The following is a 17,346-nucleotide window of genomic DNA, read 5'->3' on the forward strand; positions in this document are numbered from 1 at the left end:
CTTGTAATTTTTCCATCATTCCTATTTTAACACATAATTCTATATCTATATATATTTATATTGTTGCCGACAAGATCATCTAACCAACACAAGTATACAAAAGCAGTAAAATACTTTTTTTTCTCTATATAACACACATAAAAATGCAAAAAACAATTAAAACATAAATTCAATGATAATATCCCACCCTAAACTTAAACCATGCATTACACTCAATGTATGAAAATAGCACTAGATGGGCAAAGAGGAGAAATTGAAGACTCTCTGGATGAAGTCAAAGGTGGTGATTGAAATGACATGAAAGTGCAAGAGTTAGATCTTTCGCTTTCCCCATGGCCAGTATTAGTTTGAGCGTTCCTGTAAAATGAATAAAATTCAAATATTCGTCACCAAATAACATGAAAAAAATAATATTAAGTCCAAAACATCTCATTACCAACAAAAAAGTTCAAGGGCGAAGGGAAAATGGAGCTAAGGATGTAGTTAGGTTACGGTCGCGAGTTGCGGCAGCAAAGTTACAATTCATATTTTTTGTATAGATGATGCTGCTTGAATAAAAATAAAACTTTCTATCTTATATCTAGAAAGCATAAAAAATAAAAGGGAAGAAAATTTGGTTGCCTTCCAATAAGCATTTGTTTATAGTTATTAGCTTGACTTTGACAATCTGCATCATGGAATTCTTGATAATGCTTTTGATGCCTTCCCCAATTTGCTTCTTTTTACTTTACTGCACTCTTCGTTGATTCTCCATAGTTTAACATTGTCTTCTCCAAGATGATATGACTTTCCTATTCCATGCAATTTGAAATCAATTATGTAGACTTCTTTCTCCTTCTCAGGCTTAATCATAAATCAATCGTTGGGCAATCGATGAAGTTGAAAGAATGCGTGTTAATTTCATCTTCATTATTTTCCACTTCTTTGCTTGGTTTCTCTGTAATTGATCTTTCATCATCTTTATGCTTATTTTCAATAATTGATATCTCCTTAGGTTGAATGGCGGATTCACAGTCTAAATCTATGGGCAATGGCAATTCTTTCTTTCAACCTTTTTAAGTGTATTATATCCATTCCTTTTAAATTTAACCCAGATTATGGAATCTACCATGCGTATTTTGCTCTCAACTAACATGAAAAGTTCATTATAATAGTTCGTAAGTGTCTTATTGTTCAATAATGGAGGGCCAACTACTTAAGAATGATGTTATCTTTCACGTGTGTAGATACATATTGCCCTCGAGCATGTAGCCTTTATTGGATTTGTCAATTGCTTGTTTTCGACATATTAAATATTGTTTAAAACCACAGAAGTTTGAACATAAAGGGATTAGTGCATATATCCAAACATTGCCCAGTATAATATATCACATTACAAAGCTCACAATTTATGTAATCTACAAGCATGTCCTCATCATCTATGTCGGGGATTATTTATTACACAAGCTTTTCTACTTTGCCAATATCAGAATCTTACATACGGATCGAATAGCACCTAGAAAATACCAAATAAAATAGTTCAGGATTGTGATGGTAGCCGAAAAACAAAAAGAACAATTGAATCTACTATCAACTAATAAACTAGAATTAAGCAAATTATTCACCAACAACAGTGCCCAAAACTTTTTTAAATAAAATCAGCAAACGTACGAGATCACTGACAAGTAATAATGTGATAAGTTGAGTTATCGTCCCACGAGGAATAAACTGTTAATATAGAGTACCAATTTCTGCAAAATTCAATCTACGTGATGCAAAATAGTTGGTTGTTTTGTAGTTAGACTAAACTAATTTAAGAATATTGTAAAAGTTTATTCTTATCAAATAATAAGATGAATGTATTGAATATCACAATCTACTTATTTCTTTCTATTTTCAATTCTTGACTGACGTAAGTTAGTGTTATTCATTGATAATCCTATAGTATTTAATATTATTTTCCAAGATATATTAAATATATCCTTAGCATGACTTGACCGTATTCCTAGCCCGAATTCATATGCAAAGCCAGCATTCAATCACACAATTATCACTTTTGATTGCACACTGTCTAAATATTATTTCTAATACCTAATGTTCGCGTGTCAAATATGCAGTATTCTACATATTGCAAGACTCCAAACATTACGTATAAGCAACAAGCTATCAATTGGTAGCTAAGCAATCAAATAATACAATATTCTTCCATACTTAATCCAAACACAAGAAATAATTAAAATACAATAAATCTTGAATTAGGAATATGACTCAAAAGATTTCATCATCAATCCAATACACAAGAGAAGTTTAGCCTAACAAAATTATATCTAAAGTACACAAGAAGTTAATAAAAAAATAATAATAATAAAAATCACCCAACTCAAAGAATAGACGTAGAAACTTGAAAAATTAATTTCTTGCGCTTTCCTTTGATTTTCGTCTTGAATCTTCAATTCCTTGTGTTAATTCTATCTAGAGCTCTTGTTCAGTGTCACTTCAATGATAAAATAAGTGATAATAGCTTTATCGTGCATTTTGGACGACTTTTTGTTTATTAAAAGGTGCAAAATATTATACTATAAATAGTCAAGCAAGAAGAAGGAAAGAAAATCTTTCTTAGCTAAAAAGCTACACATGAGCATGGTATAAACCGTGCATAAGCATGGTAAAGCATTTTTTGGTTCAATCAGCCTAAAGCGTACACATGGCCTGCGGGCCTATGCGAATGCATGGCTTCACATTTTGGAACAATTGTGCAAATTGATCCCTGAACTTTTTTATGTTTGCTTTTTGGTACTTCTACATCATTTTTCATCTTATCTTCTATCCTCCTCCCATTGTCTCCTAGCACTTTTGAATATTCGTTCTTTACATCCAATCCATCTATTGATTATGTGTATCTCAGTCTCTGAATTTTGAATTTCTTGCAATTGAGTCATTTTTTCAATTTTTTTTTTCTCTAATTCAATCATTTTTATCAATTTGTACCTAACAAACACGTTACATATGAAATTAAGCCATACTTTATCAAAATAACAAGTAAATACTTTAGATTAAAGGACTAAATAAGTGTACAAATTATACTTATCAGCGACCTTCTTGTCCATTTTTTCATCTAGTATAATTTTCAAATTTTGATCACTGTATCAACTACGTCAAGCGAGAAAGAAAAGAAAATTGTAACTCTTCTTGAGGACACTTCTTGAACTCTTTTGTGCTATACAAGCCCACAAAAAAATTAGGAAACCCCAATTGATTTCATCGTTGAGGACGTTTTCTAACAATGGAAAGATGAAAGTCTTCAACTTCAAGAAGTTGGGCTCCAATTCGACAGAAAAGCCAAGACCTCGGTAAAGAATCCTCATCCTGGTTCCATCTCTAATGACGAATATGTGTCCAAAGTCCCCTCATACTACTTCTTCGTATAACTGGGAGATTATATTTTCTCTGATGAATCCATTGAGTTGATGATGGCTATGGACTAATGTTGGGGCTTTAATGATCAAACTCAACAAATGGCTTTGACCATTGAAAATTGAACAAGTCTTTGGAAGATAAGGATGAACAAATTGTGCACTTATGCGTTGACGGAGCTCCAGAACCTGTTGGCAGAAAGCAATCCAAAAAATGCCAACTCTCTGAAAACTAAGAACTTGAAAGTTCAAAAGCACCAACAGAAACAATAAATGCATGGCCAAAAAGCGATGCAAAATGTGTTGCTTGACACCACTTAATGTCTGTTGGTACTCGATTTGTTTAACAACTCCAACATATGATTGTTGACACTTATCCATGTCCAATATGGTGGTTCATTGTAGTCTTCACTAGTTTATGCCCAGTAGCCATATACTGATGAAATATAGATGCCGCTTGACTATCAACCCATGAAGTTGTGAAACTCGTGTCTGGTTGACATGCTAAAATATTGATGTAATAATTAAATTTAAAGTTAGGCTTAAAATTTTATCAAATAAATATGTTTAGTATGATATAGTGACACTAAACGAACTAGCTATGTTTTTTAGTTAAATATATGAAAATTTTCATTGTTTGGTATTGGAGCCTTTGTGGGATGATGATAAATATAGAACTCTAAAGTACGAAGTATTATCTTACAAAGTCCGAGATTGAGGTTGTTCACCTAATCCCTCGTGGCTCTCCTTCAAAAGATTCACACATTCTTAAAAAGGTTGAACCCCAACCTTAGGGGCTCCCACCGACCCTGCCCTGGGTCATTGTGGAGGAGGTAAATTACAGGATGTGCCTCCCAAGAGCCAGGGTGGAGAGCATATGGATAGGCCAAGGCTGTTAACCCATATGGTAACTCTCGCTTGCAACAAAGCCAATTCCACCTTGCGAAGAATCGAACTCTGCACACTGTCGCGCTGAGCCCTATCCGCCCTCCCTTTTGCCACTGGGAGATATGCCCTGAGGGCAAGATTCACACATTCTTATATTCATGCTAATGAGCCTATTCTTTCGAATGTAAAACGTATACGACAAATTCATTGCATCCAAGATTTTTTATTCTTTTTTAAAAATGTAAAGAAATTAATATATTTAAATAAAATATATCTCTTGACATTGTCAATCACCAAGTGCAAAACACAGGTATCTTGTACCAGTGTTTTAAAAATAGACTTAGCCTCTATTTGATATCAATTAAATCAAATTTTTGTTTCTTCAAACTCATCTTCAGCCACACATTTAAACAATAAAATATTTTACACGTAAATCAAAAATTTTTCCTATTTTTTAATCATACTTTCTTCAAAAAAATTACTATTCCAAAACTCATTTTCAAAAAATAAAAAAATAAAAAAAATCCATTTTAATGGATGTCAAACGGGGGCTTAGTGTTCACTCAAAAAGATAAAGAACTGCATATTAAAGGATTTATCGATGGTAAAAAAATAATAAAAAGTAAAAAAGATAAAATAAAAAATCAAGGTGAAAAGGTTAGTTATTGACTTCTTTAGACAACAATCAAATTTTTGAAATTTTACCTAAAATAAAATTGTTTTCCAAATTTTCATATCGAACCCATCAATCCAATATGATTCAAATAGTATTGATATTTTGTCATGAGCTTGTAAACATACACTAAACGTTCGTTTAGGAAATGCTAGTTCATTGTTACAACATTTTCCAATTGTATTTGACAACTTAATTTGTGAAAAATAAAAAATAAAAAAATTAGAACTAATTTACGTCATCAAAATCTATAATTCTAACTTAATTTTACCTTTTAAATTATATTTGAATATTGCAACGAGTTACATTCAGCATGACCAACTTATGACTTGAGTAATTTATCAAAATCTTAATAAAAGAATTTTAAGTTTTCTTAAAAATATAATTTCTTCAGAATTGTGTGGACAAGAAAAACTTCAATCGGACACCCATAATACACAAGTGCTAGGACCAATGTTTTAAAATCCGAATCAGATATTGACTCGAAAAAGGAAGAGAGTCAAGGATTGAATGGTCGAACCAAAGTTAAATTGAGGTCAACTGTATTAATTAAATTAATAAAATGTTATGTAGATATGTATTTATTTTAAAAAAATACATTATTATATAAATATAAACTTTCCAAAATAATAATATTAAGTTTAACACTTGTTAATTTTTATTATTTTTTTAATAATCATTTCATCACAAAACTAAACGGGTCAAAAAAAGTCATTACCTACATGCCTTTGTTTGAATCCCATTTTTTCAAAAATTCATTTTTTTCATAACTCATTTTCAATTTCAACCACATATTTTTGAATAAAATAATTTTAGCCCTACTTTTTTCAAAAAATTCACTATTTAAAAATATATTTTTCCCCAAAATAGGACTAGGCCCCAATAATGTTCTAAAATATAAATCCGCAAATATACCTTATGTTATTTTCTGCAGGCGGCTTCATTCCCAATTTTAGCCCCTGTTTGAGTCTCATTCTTTGAAAAATATATATTTTGAAATTGTATTTTGACATCATTTTAACTACATATTTTTTAATAAAATAATATTACACGCAAATTCTAAAATTTTTCTTATTTTTTAACCACACAATACACTATTCAAAAATTCATTTATATAAAAATAATGGGGCTCAAACAAGGTCTTAAACGTCTTCATCATCTTTATTTTCTCAAGGCACCTGCTTCTTCCTCCCCAATTTTTAATGGAGGCCTCCTCATCTTCATTTTTTCAAGGCGATTTTCTTTTGCAGATGAATTGATCGATAGCCTTTCACATAACTTGGACAAATTAGAGAAGCATCGTTGGCAATATTTTCTCTATGGTTCTTTCATCTTTTCCTTTTTAATAGCTAACTAAACAACTTAGCAAAATCGTATCCGATTCATTAGTTTTTTGTTAAACTAGTTATTTCACCCATTTTTATATTTTCAGTTATAAGGCCATAATCAAACCGGTTTGTGGTTTTTCAGTCAAATCAATCGATCTGGTTAGATTTCCAATATAATTGGTTGGACCAACCATTTAAATCATGATATCTCAGACTTTGAATCATTCAAATCTTGACATCCAACATCTAAAGTGGTAATAGAGAGAAGCAAAGTGGACCTTGTCCAAGGTCGGAACTAGCCTCGGTGGCCTTGTGTCTCATATCATGAGAGGCCTCAAAAAAATTGAATCATCTTCTATTGTGTTAGATTATGAAAGTAAGTAAACTTCTACGGTGATGGATCACGATTCAATTTCTTTTCTTTTATTTCTGATGTGATTGCTGTTTTTATTTTTATCAATTTTTAAACGTAGAATATTTTGGACAATTAATGGTAGTCGCCACATCCATGCTTTGCCGACTTATCAAAAACAGAATTAATTCTTGGACGAATCAAACGGTGAGTGAGTATAAACTAATATAATGTTCCTTGTCACGAGAAACTATTTTATTCGGTCAAGTTTGATGCTAATATGCTTACTAAAAAAATTATGAGTAGGGGCCTTATGATAATTTATTGTATAGGATTTCAAAATTTTCAGAGTTGATCCTAACCTTGGCATTTGAAAAGATAAGAGAATGAAACAAAGTGAACCTCGAACGTGGATGTGTTATTAATTGAGTGTTTGTTTGTTAGGAATTTTGATAATTGATTTTTTGACCATTAAATATATACTGCGAGAGAAAAATTAAAAAATACTGGTTTGTAATGTTCAAGAAAGTAATTTTAATTCGCTTAAAATTTGTATTGAATAAGCACTGAATTGTTAGAATCATCTTATGGAAGAGGTTTCCGTGTGGACAGACCAACACACGAGGTTGGAGTTTTGCAAATGAACTCGGTATGACTTGTGGACCATGACAAATTAACCATGAGATATATTTTCTGCCACTCCCAAAAAAGAAAAAGAAAAGAAAAAAAAGGGGGAAAAATCACTATCCACTTTCTTTCCTCCTCAGTCTACCCCTACACCCCCCGATCTCCCAGCCATTTCTTCTTTCTTTTTATTCTTGATTTCCTCAAAATTGGGTAAAAAGCAATCCACTCGTGCTAACGTTGGAGTGGATTATTAACAGCTTTGCAGATCGAACAAAGAGGTATACACACTATCGAATTGGGGGTTTTTGCCCGTTCTATTGTCAGATCCAACTAGAAATTTGTTTGATAGTTTTATTTACTATAGTGCACATGATGGCCATTAACCATTTCTATTTTTTGGAATTTGGAAAGCTTTAGATAGAAACTGTTCACACGCTCGTACTCTCTCACATATAATTTACCTCTTCTTTCAGCAAAATTCTCCCTATATACAGTGTGAAAAGCCTAATTTTGACTTAGCATTGCCAGTACTAAATTTGAGATATTCAAAATTGTATATCTAGGTTAACGTTCGTTTATTTTCTGCTATTCCTGTTTGGTCAATTGGGCTGGATTTCTCAGGTTTTTTCAGCATCCAAATGTCCGAGAATTCGAGGTCTCGAGTCACAATAACCCTCGGCCGCAGTGGTCAGGTAGACTCGTTATCGCACTTCTTTTGTTTATACTCATATCAGGTCGTATTTATACTGTTAGCGTTCTTGACTTCCTGTGCAGTTAAATGTTTTAATAATTTGGAAAATGCAAAACTGATCAACGAATTTTGGATTGAAATAGTTGGTTTTTATGGGTTTTATCATTTTCTAATAGGTTATGCTACATGTATATAATGATTTATATATATATGATGTGGTGAGATAAGATTGGGTCAGAACTTTCCCATTCTCTTTTTAACACCTTATTTGTATATAAACCATTATACACAACTAGCATTATTCTTTGTGAAATCCCATATTCCATTATTATTGTATTTTTATTTTTTATTTTTGGTCAAAAATTGCATTTTTATCAGTTTTATGTGGAATTGTTTGGATTCGATTGAGGTGCTGCTTTTGCTTGTCCACACTAATAACATATATAACTTGTATGTTTTGGATACTGTGGATTCTGCATTTAAGTATATGCATTTTGGAACTCTGCACTTGTGAACTTGGTTGAGTTCATTTTAATTGTCTTTTGCAGGTAGTGAAAAGGGCAGGGGATGCATTAAGTAATTCTTTTATTGATTCAGAGGGAACAGTTGGAGGCAAACGATCAGTTAGAGATAGGTTAGGAAGTGATTCTGATTCATCTGGTCAATTTAACATTAAGCGGTGAGTACACCATCTTTTGTATGAGTGACCTTATTTAGTATCAGCTACTTGTTTTACTTAGTTTAACGAGTTTAGGTTTTCTTCTATAAATGTGTTTATCCATAAGAATATTAATAGATATTTATACACTGAATACTTAGCTAAGGATAATGCTTAAGCCATTCTAATTTTTGTAGATCCATTCATTACTTCTTACGAGCTTGAAAATGCAATGAAGCAATGCAGTGTAATTGTGATATGACGGTTGGTAGGATGGATATTTGCAAGTTAGAGATTACTAACAGCTGTAATATTGTTTTGCAGACAGCGGAGAGATGGTAGTGCTGCCAATGATATTGATGGTAAAAGACATGTACTTCAGTCTTTGAAGTTCTGCTAAATTGTAAATTGAGTTTTTGGCTAACTTATTTTTTGTTAATTTTGGTGCTTTTGAATGAATAAAGATATTCGTCTAAGTAAAGGTGATCTCCGGTTCAAAATCCTGCAAAAAAGTAAACTGAAGCAACGTCAAAATGCCCTGCAGAATGGAACGGACCTTCGAAACATTCTGTCAAGGCCTGGTCAATCTTCATCGAATAGCCTAGGTATGCGGGCAAGGGTGCCTGAGCCAAAGGAGATGAGGCTGCAGCATACAGATCCTAGGGATGGTAGACAACATTTTCCAGAGACACGTGATGGTAGGCAGCTAATGACTATGACCAGGGATTCTAGACAGGGCACCCCTGACTACAGAGAACAGAACATACCTGGCCTTAGGGAGCAACGCATGCCTGACCCCAGGCAAAAGCGCATGCCTGAATTCAGGGAAGCTAGACGAAGCTTTCCTGAACTAAAGGATGTTAGTCGTAGCATGCCCGAGCCAAGTCATTCTACTATAATGGGGCCCATGCCAGGCTCAAGAACTGCAAATGCTGCGACCAAGGTGGATTCGGTGATTAATTCTTATTCTCCCTGGACTGTAGATCGTTTAAGACGGAGATCACCAGATGAAACTTTGGCTAGTTCTAGTGGTCTGTCATCAACCAGGAGAGATGGTGGATTACTGAGAAAGCTTCCAATTAGGGCATACGACGACACCAGAACGAGCACGTACATGAGCAAAGATTCTTTTGACTTTTCAAGGCCAACTAGCTCTTCATCTTACCTGACTAACCTGGTTCCACCTGCTGCACAGACGAAGACCAGGGCACCAGTAACTGCCCCACTTCTTCCAGGCAGTCTTTTACAGAAAAGCTCATATGCGGTACAATCTAGTACCTATCTTCTTTGCTCTCCATGAAATTTTGCTGCCTTCACTGCAACATGACTTGGATAGTTAATTTCCTTTAGTGGCAATCCTTATATATCTTTTCATTGTGTTCTATGTGTAGTTAAGTTGATATTTACATTATAAATGTGTGAAAGTTATGTTTGGAAGATGATCCCTGTTGTCAAATTAGGATTGCCACAATATTTTCTTAGACTGAGATGCCCTGATCACATGAAATAAATGACACCAAGAATTGAAGTCCCCCTCCCCTCCCCTCCCCCCCAACCACACACAGACGTAATTTTATTTAGTATCAGCTACTTGTTTTACTTAGTTTAACGAGTTTAGGTTTTCTTCTATAAATGTGTTTATCCATAAGAATATTAATAGATATTTATACACTGAATACTTAGCTAAGGATAATGCTTAAGCCATTCTAATTTTTGTAGATCCATTCATTACTTCTTACGAGCTTGAAAATGCAATGAAGCAATGCAGTGTAATTGTGATATGACGGTTGGTAGGATGGATATTTGCAAGTTAGAGATTACTAACAGCTGTAATATTGTTTTGCAGACAGCGGAGAGATGGTAGTGCTGCCAATGATATTGATGGTAAAAGACATGTACTTCAGTCTTTGAAGTTCTGCTAAATTGTAAATTGAGTTTTTGGCTAACTTATTTTTTGTTAATTTTGGTGCTTTTGAATGAATAAAGATATTCGTCTAAGTAAAGGTGATCTCCGGTTCAAAATCCTGCAAAAAAGTAAACTGAAGCAACGTCAAAATGCCCTGCAGAATGGAACGGACCTTCGAAACATTCTGTCAAGGCCTGGTCAATCTTCATCGAATAGCCTAGGTATGCGGGCAAGGGTGCCTGAGCCAAAGGAGATGAGGCTGCAGCATACAGATCCTAGGGATGGTAGACAACATTTTCCAGAGACACGTGATGGTAGGCAGCTAATGACTATGACCAGGGATTCTAGACAGGGCACCCCTGACTACAGAGAACAGAACATACCTGGCCTTAGGGAGCAACGCATGCCTGACCCCAGGCAAAAGCGCATGCCTGAATTCAGGGAAGCTAGACGAAGCTTTCCTGAACTAAAGGATGTTAGTCGTAGCATGCCCGAGCCAAGTCATTCTACTATAATGGGGCCCATGCCAGGCTCAAGAACTGCAAATGCTGCGACCAAGGTGGATTCGGTGATTAATTCTTATTCTCCCTGGACTGTAGATCGTTTAAGACGGAGATCACCAGATGAAACTTTGGCTAGTTCTAGTGGTCTGTCATCAACCAGGAGAGATGGTGGATTACTGAGAAAGCTTCCAATTAGGGCATACGACGACACCAGAACGAGCACGTACATGAGCAAAGATTCTTTTGACTTTTCAAGGCCAACTAGCTCTTCATCTTACCTGACTAACCTGGTTCCACCTGCTGCACAGACGAAGACCAGGGCACCAGTAACTGCCCCACTTCTTCCAGGCAGTCTTTTACAGAAAAGCTCATATGCGGTACAATCTAGTACCTATCTTCTTTGCTCTCCATGAAATTTTGCTGCCTTCACTGCAACATGACTTGGATAGTTAATTTCCTTTAGTGGCAATCCTTATATATCTTTTCATTGTGTTCTATGTGTAGTTAAGTTGATATTTACATTATAAATGTGTGAAAGTTATGTTTGGAAGATGATCCCTGTTGTCAAATTAGGATTGCCACAATATTTTCTTAGACTGAGATGCCCTGATCACATGAAATAAATGACACCAAGAATTGAAGTCCCCCTCCCCTCCCCTCCCCCCCAACCACACACAGACGTAATTATATTACGAAATAAAAATTAATAAAATATTATTGTCCAATTGAAATGATGAGTCTTGAGGCTGTTTACAATACTATACCTGTTTAATATTGTTTTCCATTGAAAATATTCAATATATGTGATGTTATCCATTTTTAAACATTGTAAGAATGACGGTCTTACTTCCATATCAACTATGAGGTTGATTGAATATACTTGGGCTTTTGGTTGCACTCAAATTGGCTGCATGAGATTTACCCTGGAAACATTTAGGCCGTGGTTGGTTTGCCGTTTTCGGGCCATTTTCCGTTTTCCGTTTTCGAAAACGCGGAAAGCGTGTTTGGTCCGTCATTTTCGAAAACGAGTTAAAATTTATAACTGAAAACGCAAAACGACTTTTTATCGTTTTTAGTGTTTTCAGTTATAAATGTCGAAAATGCTCAAAACATGGAAAACATGTTGTTTTCGGGGAAAACTAAAAATTGTTTTAAAAATGAAAATGCAAACCAACCACTACCTTATGTTCTACAAATGTTAAGTGAGTTATCGCTGTTCGTGAAAGTGCCACTGCATGATGTGGAAGTGGAATTGTATCTTGAAACAAGAAGAAAATTTGAGAAACTTGATAGTTTAAGAAACTATAATTTAATCGTAATGAATTGATGATTGAAAAATTGTATTAGCCTTTATTTATATAAGAAAATTAACCCCTATTTCTAACGATATAATTAAGTTAAACAATGTTACAAAAATGAAAGAAAACTAAAATCTTAAAATAAAACAAAAATTTAAAATAAAAGAAATAAAAATCCTATAATAATAATAACTAACTTTTATCATATTTATAGTAGGATTGTCTTATATCATTCTCCCTCATGTCGTCCTCAAGTTTCGTTGACGAAGAAAAAATAATTAATCAGAGAAATAGTGAAGAATTTCTGGCACATTGAATATTGAAGAAATATTCATGTTTTGGTGTACATTATATACTCAGGAATTGTCTTGTTTGATGCCAACTTTGCTCCTCCTTTTAATATGTACGCTACAATTTTAACTGGGATGTTAATGGAAATTTTCAAATAATCAAAGAAATTCTTGACAATGTTAATCGAATTGAGAAAGTCTTTGATATGTAAACAACCTTTAAAGGTGGGTTCAGCCATCCTCGATTTAAACTTCTGCCTACTCTGACTATGCCTATAATTTCGGAGGCGAATTGACCATGTTCATAAGTATAGGGGCAAATTGATCGAGTTTGTATACTTGAGGCCAAGCTGTAATTATCATCTTCATCCTCAAAAGAAAACCAAACCTGATGTCACTTTTGTGTTTTTGGTGCTGCCATTTACATGTGCACTAGTTTTTGGTCCGACACTCCTTGTCAAAAAATTGGGGCGACTCCATGCTGTCAAAAATTGTACGAAAATCAGGTTTATGTGGTTGAACCCTAGGTGGCGTATTCCTCATTTGGTGGTCGTCCCGATGACGGTTTGCTTCTTAGCAGAAGATGGGTTGTCGTTCAGCCTGTTGGATGGGTTTTGATGGATTGCTGTTGTCCCTGTTGATTTAGGTCATTGGCAGGTTGAACCCTAGGGTTGAATTCCTTGTGGTTTTCGTTAAGGTTCCAAGCTTCAAATTTGAAGTTATCTTCTGGCTGTTGTTCTTCACACGATGGTACATCATAAAGTTTTGAGAGTAATGGTCCTAATGGTCACCGGCTGAGCTTGTGGCCATCCATGTCTGAATTGAATGATGAGCACAACTAAGCTTTTTTGAACATCTTGAAGTATTCTTTCAAGCCCAATAAGTCGGTGCTCAATGTTTTTATACCTACTTTTGTCATGGGTGGCTTGGACTCCAATAATACCGTCCTTAGTCATTAGGCCACTTGAAACCAATACCAATTTTGGTGCAGAATTATTTTCCTGAGACAAGAAGAAAATTTGAGAAACTTGATAGTTTGATTAAAGTATAATTTTATTTTAATGAATTGATGATTGAAAAAGTGTACAAGCCTTTGTTTATATAGACTAAATAACCCCCTAATCCTAACAATACAAGGAAACCAAACAATGTTATAAAAAGAGAAAGAAAACCAAAATCCTAAAAGGAAACAAAAATCTTATTATAATAGTAACCGATTTCTATCCAATTTATAATAGGATTGTCCTACATGGCATGTGACGGATTGGTGCATATGTTTTCCAGTAGTCATGACACAGTCGGCCGTATCATGTGATGTGATACAGTTTGTACCATATGCAGTGGAAGCGATGAGGCCAGTTTGAAGTTCAATCCCAAAGGCTAATGTCATTTTTAAAACTATTGTGCACACTTCTTTAAGTTTTGCAAAAGGCAACTTCCCTTTCTTATTTCTTTTTTGAATTATTTGCTTGCCATAAGAGAACTGTTCATTGGAAAACCTATTACTATAAGCTTTCTTTCTTGTTTCTTCACTCATATTTTGAATTGTGGAGAATTTTGTTTACTGCATTTTATCTCCAATTTTGCTTCCCTTGTTCTACTGTTCACCTTCCTGCAGGTGCTTCTACTGCGATCATTCTTGGAAGTCTACACAGTTCTTTCTGTCACGCTTGCTTGTTAAATGTTAACATGGAGAAATAGTTTTTAGTGTCCAATACGAAACATGTTTGGAAATATGGTTTTATTATATGTGTAATTTATGCTATTAGTCAGAGGCAGTTACTAGAATGATAAATTTTAGAAGCTGTGTATTTTAGGCCTACATTATATTCTAGAGAATTCATTTTGGATTTATTAAGGCTACTGTAGCTAGAATCCTAAATTCGACTCTTTCTATAAGTAGCTAGAATGATTGGACTTCCATGTTTGATTTTTACCAGTATGTAATTTCTTTCTGGGCAGGACTGGACCTTTCCTGGCCTTCTACTGTCTTTAATCAATATTTTCAAATAAAATAGCTGACTTTTTACTTCTCGTGTTTGACTAATGTTTTTTCCTCTCAGACAGCAAGCCCTAAACATAGTTTGTAACTGAATTACAGCAACTTGCCTCATTGGTATCACATGGCTTGTTCTAAACATACAAGAACTTGCAATTTGTTTTGCCAAGAAAGAATGATAAAAAAAATCCGTCTGTTCGACCATTTTTTCTGATATTTTTACTTTTCTTTAAGATTATAGAGTTAAACCATCTTATTGCATACCGGCATGAAAAATAGGATCGCCTGGTTTATTGCCAAAATCACAAAAACTTTGAAACTGTGAAGTTTTATCTGCATAGGCCTCCATGTATATCCACTCATATGCTGTTATGTTGTGCAGGTTGATGATCAACTTACGGTTGACAGCTTTTTGCAGTCACTTGGCCTCGAAAAATATGCCATTCACTTTAAGGCTGAGGAAGTATGTAACCTCTGGTTGTTTTTTGATTGCCTTCCACTCACAACGCAACCCTCCCTATCTTCCTTGCAATGTATGACTCAGGTGTTATGTCTGGGAATCATCTGTTGTTATCCAAAACAATAACACAAAATGAAGGGAAAAAAATCAGTATATGGTGAAAAATGGAAACGTTTCAATTATCTTTGCATAAATATTATGAACGATATTAAATTTCTGGGCAGGGTAAATTAAATGAACTGTGGACCCTGTGATTAATTTATTCATTTTCTGCTACATATGGTACCCCATTATTCAAATTCCTGTTTTCTTTGGTTGCTTGTATGTAAATTGGAAAACTACAGCCTTTATATGCTTGGAAGAACTGAGTATTTTTTTGTTCTGCAGGTGGACATGTATGCTTTGAGGCAGATGGGTGACATTGACCTTAAAGACTTGGGAATACCTATGGTAATTACTTTGCCAACTTCTAACTCTTTCATATGTTATTATTTCATGATGTCTTGAGTATTACGTTTTATTACCACACACAGCTCATCAACTGTATACTTGAAATTGGCAGCTATTGCTAATTGCTCACTGAATAATTATGTTGCCTCATAGTTGTTTTACGCTTTGTTTCGATGGTTGAATATAAATGTAGTTAAGGCTAAAGAATCAGAGCTAGAATATGGTAATACCATTCTGCAACTTCTAGATAATCTTCGTTTCATATGCTGAAGAATACTGTGATCAGTTCGATTACGTCTAGCATAATGAATGAGAGTCATGTTTTGCATTTCAAATATCCCATTCTTTTTAGTTATGCTGGTAGAATGTTCGCATATTGCAGGGGCCAAGGAAAAAGATCCTGCTCTCCCTGCTACCTCTTTCCAAACGACAAGCACGATAAACGGGCTGGATTTTTATTATCGTGTTAACGCGAATGAAGGAATTCTACTTTTGCTACCACATGCTTTTAGATGGAAGATTTTTAATGAGTCATTAGTTGCACCTTTCAGTTGTTGAAAATCAAAGTTGTGGCTGAGGTTTTTCTTATATGAGAACATATTTTGTCTGAACATGAGAAAAATTCTGATTCATTTTATATTCTCCTCATTTTGGACTCCATACATGCGGTGCACATTTTACAATTCAATTGAATTATGGACATGAGCTCTTTTGGCTTTGCTTAAAACACAGAAAGAAGGAAAGAAGCACAGCTTTCCATCTTTTTTGGGTAGTATGAATTATAAAAGGTGAAGATTTTCTGTCTTTCCAAAAGAAGAGGTGAATACTTCCATTCCATGTATGCCTCTCCTAAGAAAAGAAAATGTCCAAGATAGTTCTAGTTTCACAGAAATAAAAGGAAATAAATGATACCAATAAATTGATTTTGATTGTCAGTCTTCCTCACATGTATTAATGAAAATTGTTCACGTGTTACAATTTTGAGCAAGAATTGAGTTTAGTCTGCACATGAGGGGCTATAAAAAGGTACTTGTTGGTAGTGCTTTTAAGTTCTTATAATTTGTTTCTTATGGAATATATGGGTAATGGGTGGGTAGTAGGTTATGGGTCCTTTGAATTGTGTGAATAAAACACAGTTTGGATTATAATTTAAGCTTTGCAAAACATGCTCTCTATTTCTCTTAATTTGACCTGACTTGCTTATGGGTTCTTTTATTATCTCAACTGGAGAGTGGATAGGCATCCAGTCTTGTCACCAACCCCACCATTTCTGGAAATAATTTGTTTAAAAACTCTCTTTTACTTAGTCTCATTAATATATATATATCACGACAGGTGGCATAGGCATATGATTGAGTTTTATATTATATCAAAATTATTATTCTTTAATTATCATTAGAGCTTGTATGTATGACCAGAGAAAAACCTAGTCCACCAGCAGGACATATAAATATTACGGTCGAGTGTGCATTTCACGGTTTTGAGATGTGGAGATCAGCCCTAAAATTCAACGCTTCTAGGCGTAATAAGACATTTTCCTTTTTAGTAATTATTTTAATTATTGTAGATTAATAAATAAATAAATCATTAGTGCTTTGTTCAGGGTAGAGAAAGCCATGTTCCTAGGTCGGGTTTGGACTAGGATGAGTTTTTGTTGAACTTATTTTCGTTTTAAGTTTTAGTAATGGTAGAGCATTGTCAAACTGGACTGTTAAGGAAAATTGGATTCAAGAATTAGGTTTGATGACAACTTCCCCTCAGATTTGAATAATATAATCTCCAGATTACGACATTTGGTTAGTTAATATTAATATTTGATTTGATATATTAC

The 17,346-nt window shown here is 34.2% G+C and overlaps 1 protein-coding gene across 1 annotated transcript; it reads left to right on the forward strand.

Annotated features, from left to right (window-relative positions):
- Positions 1 to 7,353: 7,353 nt before the first annotated feature.
- On the forward strand, positions 7,354 to 16,177 carry LOC111395276. The gene is made up of 10 exons (XM_023021260.1): positions 7,354 to 7,538; positions 7,882 to 7,952; positions 8,500 to 8,630; positions 8,934 to 8,971; positions 9,074 to 9,873; positions 10,424 to 10,493; positions 10,596 to 11,395; positions 14,988 to 15,068; positions 15,453 to 15,515; positions 15,898 to 16,177. The coding sequence occupies exons 2-10, from the start codon at positions 7,899 to 7,901 to the stop codon at positions 15,955 to 15,957; spliced, it is 2,097 nt and encodes a 698-aa protein (XP_022877028.1). The 5' UTR covers positions 7,354 to 7,538; positions 7,882 to 7,898; the 3' UTR covers positions 15,958 to 16,177.
- The last annotated feature ends 1,169 nt before the right edge of the window (positions 16,178 to 17,346 follow it).

The sequence above is a fragment of the Olea europaea genome, chromosome 6, assembly GCF_002742605.1.
Source record: "Olea europaea var. sylvestris chromosome 6, O_europaea_v1, whole genome shotgun sequence".
Lineage (NCBI taxonomy): Eukaryota > Viridiplantae > Streptophyta > Magnoliopsida > Lamiales > Oleaceae > Olea > Olea europaea.

Coding starts and splice junctions, on each gene's coding strand:
- LOC111395276 (XM_023021260.1), top strand. CDS start 7,899: ATGTCCGAGAATTCGAGGTCTCGAGTCACAATAACCCTCGGCCGCAGT. Junction 10,494..10,595: donor TGCTGCCAATGATATTGATG/GTAAAAGACATG, acceptor GAATGAATAAAG/ATATTCGTCTAAGTAAAGGT. Junction 11,396..14,987: donor TACAGAAAAGCTCATATGCG/GTACAATCTAGT, acceptor TATGTTGTGCAG/GTTGATGATCAACTTACGGT.